Below are 24,861 nucleotides of genomic sequence, written 5' to 3' on the forward strand. Positions count from 1 at the left end.
TTTTAGGCATATATAAATAAGAATCGAAAGTAGGAAATGAAATACTTTTGTGTGGAGAGAAGTGTTATTCACAATAGCCTAGAGGCAGAAGAAACCACATTTCCACTGACAGATGAACGCCTAAGCAAAATGTCATGCCTACACATAATGAAATATTAGCCTTAAAAAGGAAGCGAGTTCTAACACATACTGCAACATAATGAATCTTGAAGACATGCTAAGTGAAATAAGCCAGCCGTAAAATGGCAAACTCTAGGAGTCCACTCACGTGAGGGGACCCAGCTTTGTCAAATTTATCAAGACAGAAAGTAGAACGGCGCTTGCTAGGCACTGGGGTGGTGAGTGGAAGGTACTAGGCTTCGGTTTTGCGAGACGACACAAGTTCTGCGGATAGATGGCAGTGAGAACAGGTGCAGACCAGTGTGCCCAGTGCAGCGAGGCACCACCTAAAAACTATCAAAGTGTCATGGTTTTGATTATATATATTTTACCAGTTTTTAAAAAGCAAGGGTAGACATAGACGAGAAGGAGAAGGAAAGGCCTTGCGAGCTTGAGTGAAATGGACTCTCGTGTAAGCACCTCGGCCACGCTTGCTGTGAAGAGCCTCCTTGCTGAGCCCTGGATTGATCTGTTTTTGTTCACCAGCATTGTCATTGATCTGTGCTTCACGGCTACCCCTCCATCACTGGCCGCGTTGCTTTTCTTTTCCCTTGATCTCTGAATGCTGATGGTTCCTGAAGGGCCTCTCGTTGAGGCCCTCCCTGCCTTCTGGTACCCACTTAGCACTGGCAGCCTTGTCTTCGCATCTCATTCTGGGTATGCAAGCTTCCAGTAATTAACACTCATGCCTGACCTCTCTGCCAGGCTGCATCTGGAGCTGCAGCTGTCTGCTAGACTCCACTCCAGCATCTCCCATTGTTTGGCCCAAACTGGATTCTGTTTTCCTCATTCTTCTGTCCCCAGCTATAGTGGAAGACACAGACCACTTGAATCTCAAGTGTACAAGACACACGCTAGGAATCCCTTTCCCTTTCCCTTCCAGCTCACCTCAACTGTCAGCCGTTTGTCATCCCCTCTGTGACCGCATATAGCACAGGCATCCTGGTTACTCCATCGACTATTTGTACATGGGGCTCTCCCATATTTTCTGTGAATCAACATTCAGTAGCTGCACCCTCCACACCTTCCCTAAGGCTACTCGGTAAAGATTTCCCATCTTCTTCCCCAGAACGCTTGAAACTCATGTATTTTGGGAGGTCATACAGGTAATACTAGCAATGAGTTGTGAAGGAAAGTGACATGTGTCACTTTGCTAGAGCACATAAGCCAATATGATACCTGTGTTCCTCTCCCTCGGGCATGGTAACTAGCGATGTTTGTGATGTTGGCTGCTTTGTCATCTTATACCTCTGGAGAAATATATGGAGCGAGGCTCCCCTTGCTGACTTGATGGGTGTGGACCGAGAGGGAGAAATATACCTTCACCACGTGCAGCCTCTAAGAGCTGAGAGTTGTTAGTGCAGTGCAACCCAGCCTGTACTGATGAACCCTGACCCTGTTGGTTTGTAAAGCTCGAGTTAGAATCAATGCCCCAGTGGGTTCTGCTTTCTTGACCTGACGGGAAGATGCTAGCAGGCACAGCAGCCTGCTTGGGCACCAGAGCACTGCTCTCCGCAGTTTGGCTCCCTGTCGAGGGCCAGTGATTTAGACGCAGTTGTGCAGAGATGGATATGCCTTCTACTCGCCTCTCTACAGGCCACCTTCTAAATTAATTAGAAGCTGGAGGTGAGCAGAGAGGATGTGTTCTGTTAAGCCAGAGTGTTCCTTTCAGAATCTCAAGTCTGAGATACTATTTTCCCCGAGGCTTTGCCAAGTTGTGCCTCCATGAGAGTTAGCAGTATTGCTCTCCTGGTGGGTGGAAGCATTGTGCTTTCCAGCTAGGAGTGCGACCCATTTCCTCCAGAGGCTTCAGCATCTGGAAAAGCTCCTGTGATGCTGAGTGGCAGAGGGAACAGCCAGGCCCTCTGTCCTGAGGACTCTGTGAGCTGCAGCCTGACAGAAGGTAGGCAGGGTCCAGCCTGTTGCGGTATCCAGGTGTCCCTTGCCTATCTCTGACTAGGGGAGTGGCTGTCTGTGTGAATCGAAGAGGAAAACACAAGCTCCTTGTGTCCTGTGTGTGTACTGCCCTGCCGAATCCCAGCAACATAAAATGACAAGAGAAATGGGCAAGAGACAGAGATTTAATTGAATAAAAACTCCAGGCTGTGACAGGGGTGGGAAGACACAAAGCAGTAATTAACAACATAATTTTTTAAATGATGATACAATTAATTAACATCCTGGGTAAGTGCAAAGGGGGAGGGGGAGCATCTCTCAGCCAAGAAAGACTTCTAAATAAAGGAGAGGAGAACTTGGTGTCTTTAGCAAACCTCTGTGTGCAAATGGCTCTGGTTATCAGAACCAGCAGAGCTTGCCACCCACAAGGGGTTTCTTGTACCAGGGGAAGCCAACAAAAGAGCCAGTTTTGAATCTCAGTTTATTCTGCATTTGTTGTCATTAGTTCTCGTCTGTGAGGGAAGAATCCTGGCTAATAAATGGAGAAGCTTGTTCATGTCATTCATGCTTCAGAATGAGGTTGGACTGGTCTGGCCACCTTTGATGGGGACTTGGGGGAGGGAACCCAGGAGCTAGAAGCCTCTCTGGAGTGAGCTTCCAAGCCTAATGCCTACCGAAGCTGGTGGAGCTAAAGCGGTTGACTCAGATGATGAGAGGGGCGAGGCCATAACCAGGTGCTGTTTCCAGAAACCGTTGGGATGTTCACTTACAGAAAAGAGGCATAGAAGCTGTCTCAGACAGCTCACACCCTTCTCTCTAAAACTTAGACGGGAGCATCCCACCTGCCTAAGGGTTTCGGGGTGGCAGCTGGGCATGCGTTTCGAGCCCACTTCTGGAAGATGCCACACTCACTAGCTTCTGGGTTCCTTACGACCCAGCAAACTTAATCTGCCCCTTCCTAGTTTACACTGCTGTGTGGCTGAGACAGTCCCCTTAGTGGGGTCCATCCAGAGTCAAGAAACACAATGAAGCTACTGGCTTGTCATGACCTTGTGATTTTTCTCCCTCTTGGGTGAACTTCCAAACAGGGCACTGCCTGGCTAGAAAGACTTACCAATTGTAAAATATTTGGAGAGAAAAATCATCTTTACATACCAGTCCCTAGCCAAAGGCTCATACTAGTGGAGTCAGGATTCATCTGCATTTACTAGAAAGCTGGACCGCTTTTCTTGCCACAATAGCCTGTTAGCTCAATCTCCAATCCGGTCATTCCTCTGGTTAACAGACACTACATAAAGTTAGGGCAGCAGAGAAACTTGGGGCTTGACTTAAAATGGTGGTGACTTTATTAGGTAGCTACTCCTAGAGCATGGGGCCTATGTAAAGTGTAAGACACGAGGTATGCAGATAGCTTTTGTGTTCTTGTCCTTCTGTTGTTGAAAGAAGGGATTTTCCAAGCTGACTTGCTTCATGCAAGTCCTACAGTAGCCACAAGTTGGAGTGGAAACTCACGTTCATGTGCTTACAGGGCGTGGTGGGAAGGCCACTGGTCACTCCGTAGAAATGTGCTGTTATAAATACAGTCATTCATTTTTGTTTTCTAGACTGAATTTGGCCTAAGGTAGAGATCTAATGGAAAAACAAACAAGCAAAGATCTTTTCACTATGACTGAAACAAACAACACAGAATACTTATTAATTTATAGAACTAAAGTTTAAAGTAAGTTATTGTCCCAGAGTCTGTGGGGCTGAACTAGTCTCTGGCTAACTGGGTTTCAACTAAGAGAAGACTCTTCATAGACGGCAGACTCAAAAGTGTGGTTTGGATTTCAAAATGCCCCATTCAGAAAAGAACGTGTTGTCTAGATTTTTCTTTGCTCTGTTTAGGCATTTTAAACAGCTGCTTGATACTTTGTGGAATTATAAAGCTATGTATAACACAGGAATCATTCTGGAACGTATGTGCCTCCTTTCTTTACAATGAAGGCTATTTTTGAGAACTAAGATCCTGTTTCCAAACAACACAGTGATCATTAACTGTGGAGTGTCAGAAAACATACGGTGTGACTACTTTCAGTGGATCGTTCCTAAGGAAAGTGACGAAGTTCCCACGAGGAATCAAAATGTTCCCAGTTGGGGAAAGCCAACAAAGAGGGGAATAAGGATTCCCCTACAAACAGAGTCACAAACATGTCAGAGGTCTCATGATTTCAACACGGGACAAGAGGATCACATCTTGTCTTGTGTCACAGCCGTGAAGAGCTTCCACCAAGATAATTCACCTTGGAAAGGTTCCTAAATTGATAGGTTCCATTCTTGGAGGGCACTGAAAATACAGCCACAGCTCCATCCTTCTGGTGCATCTCCAGGGGTCAATGTTTGATGGAGGCACAAAATTTCAGAGATTCAGTCTGTTTTCCCCCACAAGACTGCTATCTTACACTGTATTTCCCAGAACCAATTTCCGGGCTCTCCATTCTTCGTTTTGTATCTCGAATCGTTGTGTTTTTATTTCTTCCTCGACGGTAGACCCAAACAAAGTGAAAAACCACAAAAACGTCACCTTGGGAGACAGAAAAGACTAGGACAGATCTGATCACACAGGACAAGTGTCTGGGCCTTGCCCTGCACGAGAGCAGTGAAGACCATGGGCTGGCAGGCAGTGGCTGCTGCTGCGGCCATCGCCGTGACTGCACAAACACTGTGTTTAGATACTGGAACAAGTGCGGAAATAACATTGCTGAGTCCCCGTTGGCTGGGCTGTGCAGCTCATGGTGTCGGAGGTGGTTTCGGAGATGGGCATGAGCTCTCGCTGTCGAAACTGGCAGCTCGGCCCTGCCACTGTGGGGAGGAGAAAAGCCTGGTTATTAGTTGCCAGCGGAATTGACATCTCAGACTCATTGGCTCATGCACTGTGCTCACCTCACCGGGCCTCGGTAAGCTTTCTAGACTTTTGCTGTCAGCCATGCAAAAACATAAAGAACATAAGTGTTCAGAACGCTTGGCTTTCAGGAAAGATCTACTGCAGCCCTAATTTCAGCTTCTTTTACAATGTGTGTACAAAAGTGTGTACGTGTGTGCGTGTGCTTAATGAGGTGCTATGACTGGACTATTTCTGAGTGCTTCGGCCATTTTTCATACACTGAAAATCAGATTATGTTAGCGGCAAAGAGAGGCAGTGTGTGCCCTTACTGCCAAGAACCTACGATCATGAATTATTAGTAATTTGTCTGGGAGCTGTTAGCACAGGGAAAGAACAGCCCTGTTGCTGCTTTGGTTGGGGCTCTCTTCTTCAGTCTTAAGGCATCCTGTGAGCATTTGCACCAGCGTGTGATGGGGTATAGAATGAGGGGACACAGCCCAGCTCAGCCTATCCTCTCTGCACTCCTCCAATACCCTTCTCCTTCCTTGGCTCCTCCCAGGAACCCCCCGAACCCTGTTGAAGTCGATGATGTAATGAGGCATAATGGAGTGGAGGAGCAGGCACAGGGTGATGGACCTGTGCCTGGATCCATTCAACCCTTCTTCAGATGAAAAGCTAGCCATAGCTAAGTGATGCTTTCTGGGCAGAGACCTGAGTCTGTGGATACTCCTAACCTATCTGGGAGTGCTCTGACTTCAAAGTGAGCCACTGTCCACTGTTCATTCACTGTTTTGTCTGCTGGGTAGAACCATTGTCTGCAAGGTAGGAGAGAGGAGAGAGGGGAGGGGAGGGGGGAGAGGGGAGAGGAGGGAGGAGGGAGGAGAGAGGAGGAGAGGGGAGAGGGGAGAGGGGAGAGGGGAGAGGGAGAGGGGAGAGGGAGAGGGAGAGGAGGGGGAGGGAGAGGGGGGGAGAGGGAGAGAGGGGAGAGAGGGAGAGGGGAGAGGAGAGGAGGGGGGAGGGAGAGGGAAGGGAGAAAGAAGGGAGAGGGGAGAGGAGAGAGGAGAGAGAGAGAGAGATGCTAAGTGGTCAAGATGGCTTTCTGAACTACCAATTCAGCCCCTTTCTGCTTCTCATAAGGTCTAGGGAGCTCTCTTATGGAGGGATGGAGCTGAGGGAGCATATATTCAGATGATTGTACAAGTGAATCCAGGAGGACAAAGTTCCCCTTTCTCAGCAACTTCCAGACGCTGAGCTGTGTGAGAGGCAGAGCATCTGACTTTCAGCACCACCTGCACAGTACATGGCCAGGGAGAGCCCACGAGGGCCACTTCCTCCGTGCAGGCACATTGAAGGCTTCTCCAGCCAACTGAGGGCTGTAGGTGTGGATGACAGACATGGCATGCGCCTGACCTTAGCAATCTCAGCATGTCAGAAACAGGTGAATTTGGGGCATCACCCAGTCTAACCCTCTTGTTCTCCAAGTAAGCAAACAGACACAGTGAAGTCAAGATACAGGCAGTTGGGTCTCCTCACTGCCTACTCACAGTCCTTTCTCTTCCAGCCTACACTGTGTACCACTGGGCTGGCATGTGACCACCCACTAGGGGAGGAAAGAGACACAGAGTGTAACAGGAACCCTAAGCTCTTCAGGCGCACACCAGGTACTTACTCCTAACTCCAGTGGCTGTCTCTCCGCTTGCAGCATCCACGTGAATGAAATCACAACCGGGGGGTTCCCTGGTGAGATATTTTAGACATGTAAATGCCTGGTCCTTGAGCCCCCGTGACTTCTGACTCCAGTGTTTCTTAACCGGAAGGTGATATAAGATGATTCCTTGTTCTTTCATTCAGCAAAACTTCACATTTCTTCCCTACTCCCTTCAGTCAGTGCAAGGTAGACAGCACAACCAGCTTCTCCCCTGAGTAAGCATACTACCTAAACAATCTGATCCACAGGCCGGGTCAGAACAGAAAACATGAAATGGCTACACCAAGGACCCTTGTCCTTTCTATCACAGCCCAGAGAGTAGTCACACAGAACATAACTGTTTATCAGGAACAAACGAGGAGGGCTCCCCTCCTAGCCCCTGACTTTTTCCTGTGATAATAAACAAAGGGAAGAGATGGGATTCATGGACAGTGTGAATGATTCCTGTGGGCTGATCAAGGGGGCTCTGAAATGGCAGAAAACCTGTCCCAGCACACAGCGAGCTTATCGTTTTGGGGCAGCTCTGTCCCACTCGGGTCCTTTGCTGTACTGGGATGGGTAATGCTCCAACCGAGATCTCAAAGACCTACATCAGGTGATCTGAACATGGCCCTTTGTTAATGAAGCACCTTGAATAAGGTCACTAACCGCATCAGCTCTGTGTGTGTGGGTAACAATGACACAGGGCACTCAGAGAGAAGGGCACTTGCTACAGCTTAATGGAATTTTATTCATGAGCGATCCCAGCAGGGAAAAATACCTTTCCAGTTAATTTGTTTCCCTCAACCTTAATTTTGAACCCCAAATAGTAAAAGCGTGTGTGGTGCTCTCTGTTCTGATTAATAAAAAAGAAATGATCGGGGTACTTGAGTGGGGACAAACATGGAGGGCTTCATAGAGATCAGTCCATTTCTCGTCCCCAAATCGGGGACGACTTCTTTATGGGTTACTCAACTACAAGAGCTGAGTTTCAGGCTAAATGGAGCCCCTGTGAAGGCAAGGTGTGGGGGGAGACAGGCAAGAGGAACCCCGGGAACGCAGTGACTAGGTCATGTTAGCCAGGCAAGGCTGTAGACACATTTCAGAAAGGTACTTAAACTGTGGGTGTTAAGGGGGGCAGTGGAAACCACACCGAAGCATCCTGCCTGAAATCCTAAGTTGCCAAGACAAATGTCATTTCAGCTTCTCCTCACAGAGAAGCAATCTGCTGGCAAGCAGAGAATCAGAGGAGAGCGGGTGGGGGAGGGCTGCTCTCCACGCTGCCAGGTCAAGAAAAAAAGTAAACCCAAAGGATATGAATCAATTTAATCTCTTTTTCGTTTTCCATATACAGTTACTTTCCCGTTACTGTCTCATCAAATATTCATTTTCAAGGGCTTCACACCACTCTATCTTTCTTGCCTTTGTCAGCTGGGCTTGCCAGTGGAGTTTCTCAGAGAAAAGGCCCTTGGAATCAATTATTTGGCTTAATTAGACAGTATTCATCGTGATTCCAGGATCAAGGCCCATCGTTTCTGGGGTACTTTGCACGTCATTCGAGCCACCACCGCTCCGGTGATTTCTTTTATTATCAGAGGCAGAGGAAGGACCTGGCAACTGTGGCCCACTGTTCCAGATTCAAGCTCGGAGAAGCTGCCATGGTTCCATTCCTGGGCCCATTTGTCACTGAGGGTCAGCACTGATCAGAAAAGCTGAGGTGAGAATGTCTTATCCTCTCATTGATTAACCAGAAAAACAAGGACCAGAGGAGGGCAGTGAAGTGTCACAGCCCGCCAAAGGCCTCTTAGCTCCCATCCTATGTCAAGCCTCCAAACTGTTTAAATTATTTTTATTTCTCCTATTCCTAAGTGTCTCCACAGTATTCTAGTAGTAGGGGAGATTAAGACATTACTTCCCATCCCTGGGTTGACTCCACATGGACTTTGGTGAGGTGTCAGAGTGGTTTCAGGCTGCCTACTTGTGACTGCAGTAAGAACCTTGCTCACACCATGAAGAGCCTTCTGGCTGAGAGGGCGGGGCTCCACAAAGGGAGGAGATGGCTCGCTGAAAAGCCTCAGCCACAAGAGTAGAAGGAAAGACCTGAACTGACGGGATCTGTGGCCTATTTCTGGGTCCTTGATACTTCCTCAGGGGCTGGGGAGGTAAGCTGACTGACTGACTGACTGACTGACTGACTAGTCTGGCTCCTTGGAAACCAATATCTCCAACAGATTCCAACACATCTAATCCCCTAAACCTTTATTCTTTCTTGGGACAACACTTTAAACCGTGGTCAAAATTGCTGTACCCACCCTGAGAAGGAAAGGGGGTCTGCAGGACCTCAGCTGTGCCATGCCTTTTCTGATTGGAGTGGGGAAAGAAGATGCTCTTAAGGCCGTGTGGCAGAAGAGAGAGCCCTGTACTTTGTGTTGTTTTCTATGTCGCACAGTTGGGACTTAGTGGATGCCTGCTAAGAGGAAGGAATTATCACCCAGATGTCCAGGATGGGCTGAATATGAGATATTGAAAATGAAGCTGAAGGCCTGACTGACAGCCCCAACATCCCAACACACTGAGGCAAAGCAGGCCTGGGGACCACCAAGGTGACAGGTCATCGGCGCTTTCATCTGTGAGGTTTGGCACAAGTGGGATAGACAATACGTATTCCTCAAAGCTGCCACTGAGAGGAGTGATGGGCTCTGGAGAGGCCAAGATCGGAGCCCTGGCTTGGTCAGACCTGGGCCTCCAGCTTTAGTTAGGTGCGACACCTTGACACCATGCTCTCTCCCAGTGAGGGTATGGACCGTGTGCAGCAGAGCCAACCGTGTTCATTGGCTTGTTCATCTAAGAGGTGGAAACTGCCAAGGGGTAGCTGTCTGGAGCCTCAGAGAACTTACTGTTCTAACTGGGCTGGAATTTCCTGCCAATTCTGATCTCACCCTCTGGGGCTTATTCCTGCAGGTCTGGGCAGATTGGGGAGCGTTGCGGAAGCTCTTCAAGACTGGCCCAGTGGACTGCTAGGGAGACTTCTGCAAAGTCCCCACTTTCCAGTAAGAACATAGTACTGCCTTTGAGCTTTGGTCTTTCTTTCTTTCTTTCTCTCTTTCTTTCTTCCTTCCTTCCTTTCTTTCTTTCTTTCTTTCTTTCTTTCTTTCTTTCTTTCTCTCTCTCTCTCTCTCTCTCTCTCTCTTCTCTCTCTTTCTTTCTTTCTTTCTTTCTTTCTTTCAAGACAAGGTCCTGTGTAGCCCACATTGCCCTCAAACCTGCTATGAAGCTGAGAATGACCTTAAACTTTGAATCTTCCTGCCAAGTACTTGGGTTGCAGTGTGTGCTGCCACGCCTAACTTTAGGCAGTGCTGGGGATTGAACTCGGGGTTTCATGCATGCTAGGCCAGGAGTCTACCAACTGAACTATAGCATCCCTGGCCCCATCACCATATATGCTCAAAATATAAAATGCTCAAAATCAAGAACTTTTTGCTAGGCAGCATCCGTGTCCTTCCTCATCACATATACCATGTTATACACTGGATGCTCCCCATGCCCCCTTTTCCATAAAAGGCCAAGGACTCAGAGCAGCCGCCTGCCATTCTGCAGCCCACACCGCCATGCAGTAAGCATGCCGACGGCCAGGCAACCTGACCCACCTCTTTGAAGGATTTCTTTACCTCCGCCAAGCAGTGCCAGTGTGCGATGGGCTTTCGTGGGTAAGCCAGCATCTCATTCCAGTGGTCCCTGCCAAGGCCTTCAGCACTGATCCCCACTCTACAGACTCCTATGATCTCGTTGTGGCCAACTCTGAGGGAAGAAGCAAAGGTCTTAGCAGTGGCTTTTCAAAATGCTCCCAGAAAGAGAAGTCTTTTGGGGGTGGGACTCTGTCTAGGGCATCTAACTCAGAACCATGAGTTCTGAAAACCAGTGCTTATCAGCAGATAGTTACCCTGCCAGGGACCCTGCGGCTTTGCCCAACCTCTCAAGTAAGGTAAGAGACTTACAGAAGTGAGCAAAGGCTACAAATCTATTTGCAATCCCAGGCGACAGTAGCAGGGGGCCTGACTGGGTATTCAGAATGTCTCTTCCCTTATTTGACTTGGGAAGCACGGTACAACCTCTCTGGATATCACAGCCCCTGGAAATAAACTAACCAGCTCTGACTGTCATTTCTCCATACCACCATTGTCTACTCATTATTCACTCAGTAAGAACTCGAATCATCTCTCAAGTATGTTAGTCAAGCACCTACCATGCCTGAGAAGCTGCCTTGAAAACCTAGGATTGGGATGTTATTGTGTGATTTTTATATCCTTCAGCTAAAATGACACTCGAAGAGTCATGGCAGACGGAGTAGCTGAAAATGTTTCTGAGCAAGCCTTAGGAAGGAAGAATCAAAAAAAAAAAAAAAAAAGAGAAGGAAAAGGAGAGGATTTAGTGGGATGGCGACTGGGGGTTCAGATTGTGGGAGGTCTGTGCAATGGGAGCCAGGGGTGGTTCTTCAGGAGGGCAAGACTAGGAGAAGAGCATCCAGGCAGATGCATCCTCAGTCTGGTGGCTGACTTAGGGCGGGGAGTGATGGGGCTTCATAGCTGTCCTGTGGGAGAAGAGATGCTAGAGAGGCATTTTAAGGGGCAGAAGATGGCACTTGGTGGCAAGTAGAAGGAAAGAAGTCACCAGGAGAGAATGCAGGAGGACTGACAGGCAGACTTACCCCTGAGGGGACCAGGCTGAAAAGGAAGCTGTAGTTTTTAAGCAAGGGTGGTTCATTCTCTTTCTCAAATTCCTGCCTTTCTTAAGTGGTGCCATGTTAGAAGCCAACAGGTCCCAAGCCGTGGGTCAAGGTCCCTATGCTGCACTGAAGAGTAACCATATCCCACAGGGCAGGCACCTACCTATCATAGTCCATAACGGAGATGAGCAGGCTCACTTGATCCATGTTTTCTGGGGGGATATCAAAGATGATGGCCTCGTTGTAGACAGGGTTGAGGGTGTTCTTTTTTATGGTTGTTTTCTTCTTTTTCAGTCTCCGCCCATCACATAGTAGGGACACTTTGACGTAGGGATCTGTGTCGATGAGGACAGGGAGAGAGGATAAGAGGTTAAACCGATTTTTGACACCAGTTCTACTCTGTAGCCCAGGCTGGCCTCAAACTCACAACCATGCACCTGTCTCAGCCTTTCCAAGTGCTGAGATGACAGGTGTGAGACATCATTAGACAGATGTTCTGGAATAGCATTTGCCACTGAGAAATGGAATCCCCGAGCCTACTGCTGCTCGTCCGATGGGATGAGTGGCTTAACATAATTAAGTCACCTTGTATTTATGGAGCGCACCTGTCTCTGAGGACGATCCACTCCTAATAAACTCAGTCTTTAGCTACCTTTGTATACTTGGGAGGGTGCCTAATGGTGTTTGCCTAATGGGAAAACTAGCCCCAATTTAGATAAGACTCTTGTCGATGGTTATATAGTTCCCAGCCCTAAATCTCAGCTGCACTCTTTGGCTGGAGAACTCAAAGAGCATCAAAGCTAACAAAAGCTCTGTTTCTTTCACATATACAGAATCGTTTACCCTGGAGTCTTGCCAGCTTTTTAACCAAAGGACAAAGCGGGTAAAAATAGGATGTGGTGATGCCCAGGGAACATGTTAGAAAGACGAAACAGCATCAGTCACAGTCCTGTCCTCCCCGCTAGAAGACATGCTTCTGGGTCCCGCTGTCCCAGTAATCTCATTTCCATTCGAAATCAGGAAGCAGGGAAGTGGCCCCTCCCGCTGCTTCCCTGGAGGCCATTTCCTGGTCACTTCTGAGCAGTGAAACAAGAGAACTGTGGCCAGGAGAGTGATCGAGGTGCCCCGCCCCCCAGACTCAGGGCAGCTGGCTGACATTTTATTTCTCAGTGGGATCTTGGATTCTCTCCATGCTGCAAAGAGATGTCTTTTTATTAAACTTCCATGCACCGTCTAATCTTCTCTCCCCTTTAGCTTTCCGAATGGGTATTTTTCATGGTCATCTTTCTACCCTGAAATTTTCTACTCATCCAAACGAGGGGACACCTATTGTATCTCACAGCACAGGTGTCTCAGTAGCCTCGTAATTAGTATTTATGCCGCGCTGCTCAAGGAAAAGGACAACTTACAGGCAATAATAGCTTTGAGACCCTGATGAGCTCAGACAACTTCTTGTCCGGAAGCCAGGGCTCCTGTCAGGAGAAATGAGCCAAAGCAGCCCCTCTCCTGGCTCTGTAGTTCTGAGGTATGTGGTGGTGCCTCCTGGACCCCTGAGCACCCACCGGGCCTCGTACTGTTTGGCATCATGTTAGGGGAAGGGCAGATGGAGTAGCCTTTACTTAGAGTAAAAACTAGAGAAACTGCACATGAGATGAACCCAACCAAGCTCCCAGCCTGGAGAGCAGTCTTCCAGACATTCCAGTGAGCTGCTGACTCACCAGTGTGACAGTGGCAGCTGTGCCTTAGCCGAGGGGACACTTGGGTTGATGGAGGAACTGGGGAGACCCTGAGGAATTTAATCAACCCCCTGTCTCTGACTATATACTTTCAGGACCCCCCACTCAGGGAGCATTTGGTAAAAAGGAAGGAGTGTTGAGACTGTGTATGCCACAGCTGTCTGGTTTCCACAGGCTCCTTCCCCTAAGGTTACCCCTTAGGACACTGTCCAGGTCACTATGGGGAAAAAGAGCCAGGCCCAAGACTCATCTTTAATATTCAAGTCTTTCCAGTTACACATTGCTTTAGAAAGTGTCTCTCCGTTTCCAGCAATTTCCTCTTCACCACAGGCTATATTTGTATGTTCTCTGTAAATTCATTCATTCACTGCTTGCTCATTCATTCATTAGTTCATATTTAATGGATGCCTAGAGTGTTTCATCCATTGCTCCAGAGACTGATGCAAAGAAGGCCCTTGCATTTACGGAATCGGACTGAGATTTAACATGAGATTCCAGACCCAGGGAGGGGAGAGAGAAAGGTGTGAAGGGAGAGGTTAGAGCTCAACATTAGAAACAATCCTTTCACCCCCCAAACAGCAGCCCCTGTTACTACCCATGGCTTCACTTAGAAACCACACTCTAGCACATCAATGTGATTACAGCAGAGAAGGCAGTCTTGGGGACTAGGACAGCAAAATCCTATTTCCTCAGCCGCCTTGAGAGTCCTTGGTGAATTTCTGTCCTCGTGTGCACTTAGTTTGGTATTAAAATGAAATCTACATTGGCTGTATTTGGTGGAAGCTGGCTTGCTGTTGCCCGAGAGCTTTTTCCCATGTCAGCAGAGGTTCATGATGTTGTGCTGCATCTGTGTGTGATGTGTGTGTGTGTGTGTGTGTGTGTGTGTGTGTGTGTGTGTGTGTGTGTGTTGGGGGAGAGCTTGGGGGCCCTCAGTGAAGGCTTTTGGACTGCAGTGGGCACTGCAGTGACTTGGAGGCAGGAGCAGAGATTTGAAAGGATTTTTAAAACGACTCAGTTTCCTAGCCCCAACCCCTTTCACCATCTTCACAGGCAAACCTGGGGCCCAGAGGTTTTCAGCTGACCACCATCGCCATCTCTCCTCTTTTCTTTTTACTCTCTGCAATGTGGGTACAGAGCCAGGGTTTTACTCATGCTAAACAACCTCTACCAGCATGTGCTATTGTAGGAGGGGCCAACCTCCTGTACCAGGTCAGGCCTGCAGGTGTTTGCAGCTGCCTTCACACAAACGTCTCCCCATGGCTGCGACTGCACTAGATTTCTATTCAGCTGCTGTGGTGCTAAGGCCAGTGCAGAAACACACACACACACAAAGACACACACACACAGACATACACACACACACACAAAGACACACACAGACATACACAGACACACACACACGCACACACACAAGACTACAAAGGTACTTTGCTTTCCAATGCATTCTCTCCTTTGGATTAGCAAACAGACTGTTGCCCTAGGCCTGGGTGAATCTGTTAACACTGACATTCAAACTCCATCTAACTTCTGTAGCAGCTGGGAAGACTACCCTCCCTCCAAGAATGATACTAGTGGGAAATTTATCCAGTGCCTGCAAGTGCATGGCTTGGCACAGATATTCTGAATCTGACCAGTAAATAGTGTTAACATGCTCACTTTTCAGATTGGAAGAAAAAACACACACTACAGTTTAGATCTTGAGTATCTCAAGGATATTGAAGACTTGGTCCCAGCCTTGGTGCCAGTCCAGGTGGAAGTCTAGGCTCCTGGGGACAGGGAGAGTAGGACCTTGGCCCCACTCCTTCTCTTCTTGTTTCGCAGTTGACACAATGGAACAGGCTCCCCTCACAGGGGTCCCTGTCATGACATACTGTGCTAACACAGGCACGCAAGCCAGAGGACCAAGTCACTCTGGGCCGAAACCTCTGAACCTGTAAACCAAATAATCTTTTCCTCCTTCACTCTAGTTTCGCAGATCTATGCCTGCACAGTGGCAGAACACCGGTGCAGAAACCACATCTTTACATAGGACGGGGCGGCAGAGGTGGAAATCAGAGGCAAGCAGTTTGCCTCCTAAGAATAGTGCCAAGTCTTGCCTTTTCTTCCCGAACACTCTTCTAAATCCTACTGTTTGGACGTCAGGGGGGCCAAATGCTAACCCGGGGTAAGAGAGGTACCTGAGTAGCCCGTGATGTCCATTGCTTTGAGATTGCGACACTTGATCACCGTGAGGGTAAGCCTGCCTGCTGTGGGCAGGTAGCAGAGGGAGAACATGATCTCTCCCAAGTCCACACTTTCCTGCAGAAGAAGCAGAAGAAAGAGAAGGTGAGGGGTACTTATTTTCCAAGCAATGGCTGTGGGGAGCTCTGGAGCCCAGAGCGTTTGGAACTGTAGCAGTGAATGAATCAGACCCAAGGGATGGGTGATCACCATGGCGCTCTTCTTCCTGCTCCTCTTTTCCCTCCTCCTGCTCCTCCTGTCCTTGCTCCTGCCCCCTACTCTTCCTCCTCCTCCTCCCCCTCTTCTTATTCTAAATTTTGAGGCTGACCTCAAACTTGCTTTGTAACTAAGGATGAGCTTGAACTTCTAACTCTCCTGCTTCCAGCCTCTGAGCGCTGGCCTGGCTTACAAGCTCGCATCGCCATACCTGGTTTATGAGTTGTTAGGCAAGCTCTCTGCCACCTGAACTCCATACACTCCAGCCCATCCTTCTTGCTTCTGGTCAGATTCAGACCCTATCCTTGATTCTGCTCTGGACACTGGCTTTCTGGGTACATGACCCTTGGTGGTTCATGTGTCCTTGCCCTATCACTGACCCTATCCAGTCATGTGGTCAGAACGCACGGCCCAGTCCTCAGATTTCCCCCTTTCCAGGACATCTGGAACTCTTTTCTGCTCTGTTTCTTGGCTTATTTGTCTTTCACCACCCGGCTGCCTTGGCCTCAGGCTCTACCTTCCTGTCTAGAAGCAGACGTGCAAAGAATGGATATCCTGCTGAGGCCGTGCCGCCAACCAGCCAGATGTACACTGACCATCCCGTGCTTTATGAACCGCCTCACATCCGGTTTCTCATCCTCCCTTAAACGTGATGATCCTTCGGAAATATACACATGCTCTACTGCCCCTCCTACCCCAGAATCATCCTGCCTAGGGATCCCTGGGAGCTTCTGAGCAGAAAACGTCCCTTCCTAGAAAGTCATAGCATCTTTCTAGAGAGACAGCAAGCACGGCCGTCTGCTGTATGACATAGCACCTCGCCAGATTGCTTTCTCTGCCTGCTCCTGGTTAGGGGGGTGCCGACAGCTTAGAATTCAAAGACATGGAGCTGTCTCCAGAGGTAAGTTAGTGGGAGGAGGAGGTAGAGGAAGAGAAGGCCAGAGTTTGAAGTGGTTCTGATTCCAGAGGGGTCCTTCTACCTGATTATTCCATCAAAAAAAAATATCTATTAAGCATCTGATATGTGCTAGGTGTTGATTTATAGGGGAGAACAAAGATACAAAATTTCTACCTTCACAGAGATTACATTTTATGAGGGCCATAGATACTATATATGTAATTTTAAAAGGATAAAGAGTTAATTAAAATTATTAGGAAAAAAAGGTTAGGCACATAAGGGGTTAGAAATGACTGTGGGGAGGTGGTACCTTAGCTAGCTAAGGACTCCCTGACTACACCCAACTGTTCATTGGTTGGTTCACTTGTCCTCCTCTCCCCTCCTCTTCTTCCTCATCTTCCTCTCTTTCTTCCTTCTCCTCTTCTTCTTTCAGACTTATTTTTTTTGTGTGTTTTGCTACATACTTGCACATGCAACATGTGTGTGCCTTGTGCCTGTGAAAGTCAGAAGAGGGTGTCAGACACCACTAGAACTGGAGTTACAAATTATATGAGTCACCACCTTGTGGGTGCTGGGAATCACCCAGGCCCCGTGCAAGAACAAGTGCTCTTAATCGCTAAGCCATCTCTCCACCCTGGGCCAGCCCATTCTTATTTGCCGAATGCTTGCTGGAGACGTGTTTCAGGGTTGAATGGATATAGGCTCCATACCTACAACGTGTGCATAGTATATTAAGACATAACCAGTTCAAACATGGTGGTGGGATTTCCATCTTTCTCAGGTGTGCCTCTTGTTTCTTAGACCCTTTCTCAAGGGAGGGAGACACAGACGTTGCACTATGCCCTGGCACTGTGGGAACATCACTGTCCCCTTCCATGGCCGGGTCGTCCATCTGTGTGGTCAGAGGCACATCTGGATAATATACCATCTCTGATTGAAGCGATGAGGTACAAGCAAAAGTATATCTCTCCTGATTTCCCTAACAGAGCTCTAAGCTTGACCCTGCCCAACATTTCAGAAATTGTTCCAGACTTGCTAAGTAGAATACGGTAAACAACACCGTGTGCTGTTCGCTTGCCCACTAAGTCCTTTGCTGGCCCTCAGTGAGCCTTAGCCTAGCACTACAGTGGGTGCTCCTATTTGCCTGCCTCACACTGGAGGAAGTGAATGTCCCAAAGTTAAGGACTTGCCGGAGGTTGCATGACTAGCAAGTACTTTAGTGCCAGACACTCATATGTCAATGTCCCTGCTTACACACCTTCAGCTCTTCCCTAGTTCAGCATCTGAAACAAGATTCTTTGGGGGCTTTTGGCAGTCGGCTGCTTTCTTATCTCCTTATCTCATTCTCCTCTGTATGCCAATCTCTGCTCCGCATAACTTGTCTAGCTTTAGTTCCTTTGCTAAAATCCTTCCCCCTCTTCCCTTTGCTCAGATGATTCCATAACTGATGAATAGCGCATAGGAATCGCCAAGTCACTCTGGTTCCCATGTAGTAACTAACGAAAGGCCCTTTTCATGCAGGAACCCCGCCTTACAAACCACTGTGCCTTGGAGACAGCAAATAGTACACACAGGTTGCCTCGGATGCCTGCAGGGAAGGATGGCTGCATTTTAGCTGAAAGAATGCTGGCCGGAGGGATTCTCTGCATCCATCTCGTGATCAAGAGAGGGCCTTGGGGAGACTTCTGGGAGCCCCTATGGCTCCTCTACTAGGGAATAAAGAGAAAGGTGCTGCCACCATGTCCCCATCATTGCCATACTGCAGTAGCAGGGTGGCTTTCTCATAAGCTGCCCCTTCAGGGACTTGGAGCTGGTTTGTTGTGTTGGCTTTGGCCACAGGATAAATGGAGTCTCTGTGAACAGCTCTCAAGGATGGCTCCCTCTAGGGGAACACTGGCCCAAGGGATCCCCTCCAGTTGCAGGGCTGTCCCTTCTCAGGAGACTTTGAAGGCGTGTGGGTGTTGGGTATGCAGTGCAGTTTATAATTCCCAGACCCTATACCCAGTGGCAACTTTCATTCTCCACTGATGGCCCAGACAGGAATGGGAACTGGCTCAGAATCCCACCACAATTCAGAAAGGAAATAAGTCTTGGGCCCAAAGCCCAGTTCCAGGGGCTCCTGCTGTGGCAGCCTGAGCCCCTCGTCCCTGGGCCTGCTGGCAAACGGGCTGCTGTGATTCAGTGAGCTAAGGGAAAGAAACACAGGACTGGATTGTTTGCTAAAGCAAAGTAGGTTAATTCTGAGTAAATAGAGAGGCGGAGGTAAACAGCTAGCCAGCCACAGCCAGCCACAGCCAGCCACAGCCAGTCACAGCCAGCCACAGCCAGCCACAGCCAGTCACAGCCAGTCACAGCCAGCCATAGCCAGTCACAGCCAGCCACAGCCAGCCATAGCCAGGGCTGCCCTACCTGGTGGGCCACAGCTCACTCTCTCCCTCTGACCTCTGTCACAGGTTTCTAGCCAATTCTACACATCTTTCCAGCCCTTTATCCTAATTAGGAGTTTTTGAGACTTTGGCCTTTAATAAAAACCAGCGGTGCCAGGGGCTGCAGACCGGCCAGGGCCTTACCCTTTCATCTCCACCTGGTGTCAGAGGCCGCCCTAGGGCAGACTAGTAATGAGCTCACAGTGTGGAAGAGGTCACGACATCCACAAAGTGGCAGAGAGCAGCTCCACCCCTTCTACCAGCCTAGCGGCTGATGGGTCTGGTCTCAACTCGCTAGTGGCTAGCTCCAAGTCTTGGCTGAGGATGGGCGGCGGTGGGCCTGCCGCCATGGAGGGGAAGCAGGAAACTGGCTTCTGGAGAAACCTGTCCTAAGTGCAGCCTGTCTCCCACCCACCAATGTTTCTGCCCATAAGAGCAGCATGCTTCAGGCCTCAGGGTCCAGAGCGCCTGGGTTGCAAGACTCTGAGGGCATATCCATAGCCATGTTACCTTCATAGGCTCCACCCCTTGATGCACTTAACATAAGCCTAGACATAGTAGATGATGAGGATGAGGTTGAGGATGAGGAAGGTGGTGGTGGTGGTGGTGGTGGTGGTGGTGGTGGTGGTGGTGGTGGTGGTGGTGGTAAATCCTACAGTGTGCTGACTGGGACAAATAGTGAACCACAAACCAAGAGACCCAGGCTTTGAGTCCTTCTGCTATGTGTTACCTGTGAGATCTTGAATAAGTCATTTTACATTTCTGAATTCTCACCAGTGAAAAGAAAGTATGGTACTTGATGGTCTATCCTGTAAGCCACAAGACCTAAGAGTTCACACTAGACAATCTAATTTATCAACGATCACCTGCTGAGATGGTCCAAGGATGCTGAACTGTGTCCATTGACCATCTCGAGGATCCTAGCATCCTTGCTTTGCAGTCCAAACGCTCTCTCCTTCAGCCCTCACAGCCCCCAAATGTTCTGCTGTTTTCCAGGGCTCATGACACTGCTTCCTAATCAGGCAAGGAGTGGCGTCAATGCCCTGAGTCTGCCTGGGGAATCCAGGCCAAGCAAAGCAAGAATGATGCTTCCCCATCTCTTACAGATACTTCTACTCTCTTAGTCATTAAGTAGCTTATCTGAATCTCTCATCATCAGCAGAGAAGCATCCGCTACACTTTCAGGAGAGCCACAGGAGACTAAAAGGCTCTTGGAGACACTACCCAGGAAGTGCTGTTAAGTTACTTTGGGCCAAGGGGGCCTGGAAGGGAGTACAGAAGCCAAATTGTCTCTGATGGATAAAGAAACATGCAGTGAATAATCCCTCTGCTCAGGCCTGCAGTTTAGGGCTGAGGCCTGTTCATGAGTCAGATATGGAGGCTGGACCTTCCATACCAGGCTGAGACCCCTGGTATCTGTGCCCTTTTCCTCATAGCATGAGTCACAACTCATAACTTGAACACTAAGTTGGGGATGCTATGATCAATGCTTGTGTTTCCTGCCTCTGTAGCCCTTGGAGAGTAGGGATGCGGTCTGGCTTCCTTACCTGACCTCTCATGTCTAGCCCAGGGCCTGATGGATGGTAGATGAGAATATGGGTTTTGGATCAGGCAGCTCTGGGACCAAGTTCTAGCTCTGATTCATGAGTAACACAACTTATGCAACCCTTCGTAGACTTGGGGCTAATATCCAACCTCCCTCCTAGGGTTATTGAAAAGATTAAATAAGGTGATTCATGCAAAATGCTTGGCTTAGTGTTTAGCACAGAGTAAGTGCTCAGTATGGATTCGCTGTTGTAATTATTACTATTATAGAAACGTCGTGGTCTCCAGACAGAGACGGAAGAGAGGAAGACAGTCGGTGCTGCGTTGTGTAATAATGCAGGCACAATTACAGAGCTGTGGGCCAGATGTGGGAGAGTAGAGAGAGCACTAGACTCAGGTAAAAGTTTCAGGGCAGGCTTCCACAGAGGGGATGACATTTGACAAGATCTAAAGAGGTGAATGAAAGGAATCTGTTGGCAGATGGACGCCAGACCCTCCAGGCATGTGGATCTGCAGAGCATGAAGACACAGTGGAACATGAAACGTTCTGTAAGACCAGAGGGTGTGGCAAGGGAGAGGATGGAGACAGATAGCAGCCTTGATGGTGGGGACAGGAACAGGGCCCATCCCTGAGCCTCCTGGCCCATACATGAGCCTTTGCCCTTGATTCTTCAGGTGATGAGAGACTCTCCACATCTGATCCTTCTGTTCCCAACTCATTCGTTACTGTTGCCTTCTCCCCAGACACCACACTAAAGACCACCCCTATCAGGGTCTCTATTCATCTCAGCTACTGAGTGTGTGTGCAGGTAGGAAGCAAGACCATGAGACAAAACTAAATCATCCACTGTAGGGAACAGAGACAAAGATAGATGATGTCTCCACAGGCACGGGGGAGCCAGTGACGTGATAGGAGGACAGGGAAGAGGGTGGAAGGTGGTAACACACAGAGCAGCTTTGAACAAAGGTCAGGAGCTTATGGTCAGGTGCCTAGAGAGGGGATGTGGGTGGCTTTGTCCTTCATGTATCAAGGAAGGAGAAAGAGGCGGGGAGGGGGCTGTGGAAAGATGGGGGAAGTCTCCAGGCATCATCCTCATGAAAAGCAGGGTCCCTGGAGGGATGGAAGCAGGTAGGGACCTTTACAGCAGGTATGTAAAGAATGGGTGGCCCAGAGAGACGGGAGAGAGTAGCACGATTCCCACGTGGTCTCACTGAAGCCCTGTTGGCTTCCTCCTCTGCTCCCCAGACCCTGAAGTGCACCCCCTTTCCACGGCACTGTCTGTTCTGACCCACACTGTCTCCGGGGTTTCTGCTACCTTGCCACGCCCTCTGCTCATCAGATCCGTCCTTTCTGGAGTGCTGTTCCTCTCTTGGTGAAAAATCTTCAATGACTCCCGTTTCACATGTGTTTTGCATACGTGTGTAACCTCTTCTTCAAGTGAAGCGTTATTCAGAAGCTCAAATACACACAACAGAACACTGGGTCTGACACGGGGTCCAGGGCTTCCACCTTCAGCCTCCAGTGATGCCCTTGGAGCTTCTAGGGGCCAGGGTGAAGACTACTTGTCCACAGAATCAAACGGCACTGAGCTTTCTCCTGAACCAGCCCTTGCTTCCTTGCCAGCCTCCACCATTTTCCTTCCACTATCCTGCCCCCCAGTTGCCCTACACTCAACCACAAAACCAGAATGTTTCTAGAGAACTAACTGCATGCCATTCTATCCTAAATGCATATGCCCATCAAGCTCCGTTGTCACACAAAAGCCTCGTGGGATAGGAACTGTTGATACCCACCCATCTCAGTTATTATCCTGTTGCTATAATGAGGGACCCTGACAAAAGCAACTTAAGGGAGGCAGGACAACTTTGGTTGTAATCCATCCTGGCAGGGGAGTCACGGCATGAGGATCTTGAGGCAGCGGATCACATGGCATCCACGGTCAAGAAACAGAGAGCAATGCGTACGTACCAGTGCTCAGCTCACTTCACATGGCGTCCAGGATCCATGTCCCAGAAGTGGTCCCACTCACAGCTGAGATGTGTGTCTTTCCATATCAATTAACTCAATCAAGACAATCCCTCTCAGGCATTCCCAGAGGCTGAATAATCCTCCCCAGGCACACACACACACACACACACACACACACACACACACACACACACACACACACACACACACACACACACACACACAGGGCTCTTCCTACATGGGTACACTGATGTCAAAGGTGAAACAAGTGACCCCAGGATGTGAAGCACAAGAGCCCACACTCTCCACTGTACCAAACCGCCTCATCTTCCCCCCTCAAACTCTCCCCCAGAACTTCTGCACCTCAATGCCATCACCTTCTTTCCACTGCCTGAAATGAAGCCTCATTGCTTCTGATGATGACACTCGTTTTCTAGGCCAGCTGTGCTGTTACCACCTCCTGGGTCATCTTCCCGGCCTCTTGGCCTGTTTTGAGGTGTGTTCTCATGCTAGGGACAAGTGCCATAATGAAGAGGCAGGATATATGTCAGATAAAAGCAATGGGATATAGTGCTTACTGGATGACGGGTCTGGTGTAGGGGGAAGTGAATGACACCTGGAACGCCCCACACCCGCATGGCTGGCTTGGCTTCCTGCAGAGAGAGAGAGCCAAGGAGGTGGGAACTCTTTCCTAGGGTGCCAACTGGGGACACCTGCTGTGAGCACTAGGCCCCCGGGGGTGGGGAGAGTTTGATTCCCTGCATCCCCTCAAGCCTGGGTTTCCAAGGCTCCAACAAGAAAGCCGAGGGTGGCAGAGGTGGAAAGATGGGCAGTATCTGTTGTGCTGCTGGCTCTAGATGCTTGGTGCTTCCTGCTGGATGTTGGGGCAGGTTCTGTTTGTTCAGAATTCCCTGCTTGCTTTTTCTCACAAGTGCATTTCTGCCCCAAAGCCCTTGCGGTGTTATGAATAAATGATAGTTAGAACAGAGGTGCCTTAAAGGAACTCGATACTCTCACTTCTGCTACAGTGTGGATGCCAAGAGCTTGGGGTGGCTGGGGAGGAGCTAATGAGTCACAGGGAGCAGAGATACAAGAAGCAAGAGTGAGGTCACCCAGACTATGCTTGATCTCAGGGGACCCATAGGGAGACTAAAACACATCAGTAGGGAGCAAATATTTGAGTATCTGGACATCATGAGGGACACCTAGAAAACTCCCTCAGCCTCTCCTTTGAACCTGCCGTTGGCAAGAGGTTCAGAGTTCCAAACACTTTTAGACAAGATGTGGGTCAGAATCACACCCGGGAGGCAGCTCTTTTCCTAATGACTTCAAGAATGTGGGTGGAGATGGGGGAAGGGATATAGCGTATGGGAGGAAGGGGGCTTGAGGAGAGCACAGTTTGGGAGAGTTCTAGGATTGGAGGTAATGCCTGCTAAAGCCAGGGTCTTTAGGACAAGATGCTTTGTCCAAGAGAGGCCAGGGCAGGAGGCTTCCCCTCGGATCTGCTCCCGCTACTGGTATTTCATTAATGGCATATGGGGTTGGTAGGGAGGAGTAAACAGCAAATTAGTGATGCTAATGAGGAGACTCTGTCTTCATTTCTTGCCTGCACCTTGTCCTGACAGGTGGCTGTCAGACAGCCATCACTTTTCCCAGGGAAGAAGGTGGTGTTCCAGTAGTGAGAGATCGCAGCTCTCTGTCCCTTGCTGGGCTGTGATAACAGGGTCTCTCTGCAGGAGAACAGATGTCCAGGTAGATGGTTCCCCTAGGATGGCTTGGCAGTGTTTCTGCAAACAGTTGCCTGGTGGAGGCAGTCAGGGCTCTTGTCTAAGACAAAGGTGTGTGCTTGGCAGCCTCTCTCACTCCAGGGTCTCTTTGGAGAGTCAGGGCTGAGCACCCTGAAGGTGTAGGTTTTTATCAATCTTCTGTTGCTCTCACTTCAGAACCTCTTGGTTTTGCTGAACCTCCTCTGGTCCCTTCCTATTTTATGGGCTACTCCTGCCCAGCTCCTCTATGGCTCCTCCTAGAGACTTTGCCTCTTCTCTCTGGGTTCATCATTACCCAGTCCTGGGAAGTCTTCTCCCCTCAGGCTTGTATGATGCTAATACCCATCACCACTGTCATGGCTCCTGGGTTTATGGGTCCCCCAAACATCACTCCTAGGCTCTGGACCAGCAATTCTCAACCTGTAGATCAAGACCCCCTTGTGGGTTGACCACCCCTCCACAGGGTCATCCAGGACCATCTGCATATTAGGTATTTACATTATGAGTCATAACAGTCATGAAGTAGCAACAAAAATAATTGTATGGTTGAGGGTCACCACAGCACGAGGAACTGTGTTAAAGGGTCACAGCCTTAGGAAGGTTGAGAACCACTGCTCTAGGTTGATAGAAATAGCATGGAATCGACTTCATGGCTATCTCACAGAAACCTTAGAATTCACACATGCTCAAAGCCGGTCTTCCTAGCTTTCATTTACGTTTCCTGTTTTTCTCTTTGGTGGTAAATGGCTGTGCCATC

The 24,861-nt window shown here is 49.1% G+C and overlaps 1 protein-coding gene across 1 annotated transcript in view; it reads right to left on the bottom strand.

Moving 5' to 3' along the window:
• Positions 1-3,099: 3,099 nt before the first annotated feature.
• Syt6 (synaptotagmin 6) overlaps positions 3,100-24,861 on the bottom strand; it is a 56,798-nt gene continuing 35,036 nt past the window's right edge. Inside the window, exons 4-7 of the mRNA XM_032897599.1 lie at positions 15,242-15,362; positions 11,492-11,663; positions 10,253-10,403; positions 3,100-4,896 (exon numbers count right to left, since the gene is read on the bottom strand). Of these exons, the coding sequence (XP_032753490.1) occupies positions 4,825-4,896; positions 10,253-10,403; positions 11,492-11,663; positions 15,242-15,362 (516 nt within the window). The 3' untranslated portion in view covers positions 3,100-4,824. The remainder of the gene's footprint in view (positions 4,897-10,252; positions 10,404-11,491; positions 11,664-15,241; positions 15,363-24,861) is intronic.

This window comes from Rattus rattus, chromosome 3, assembly GCF_011064425.1.
Source record: "Rattus rattus isolate New Zealand chromosome 3, Rrattus_CSIRO_v1, whole genome shotgun sequence".
In the NCBI taxonomy this organism is placed as follows: Eukaryota; Metazoa; Chordata; class Mammalia; order Rodentia; family Muridae; genus Rattus; species Rattus rattus.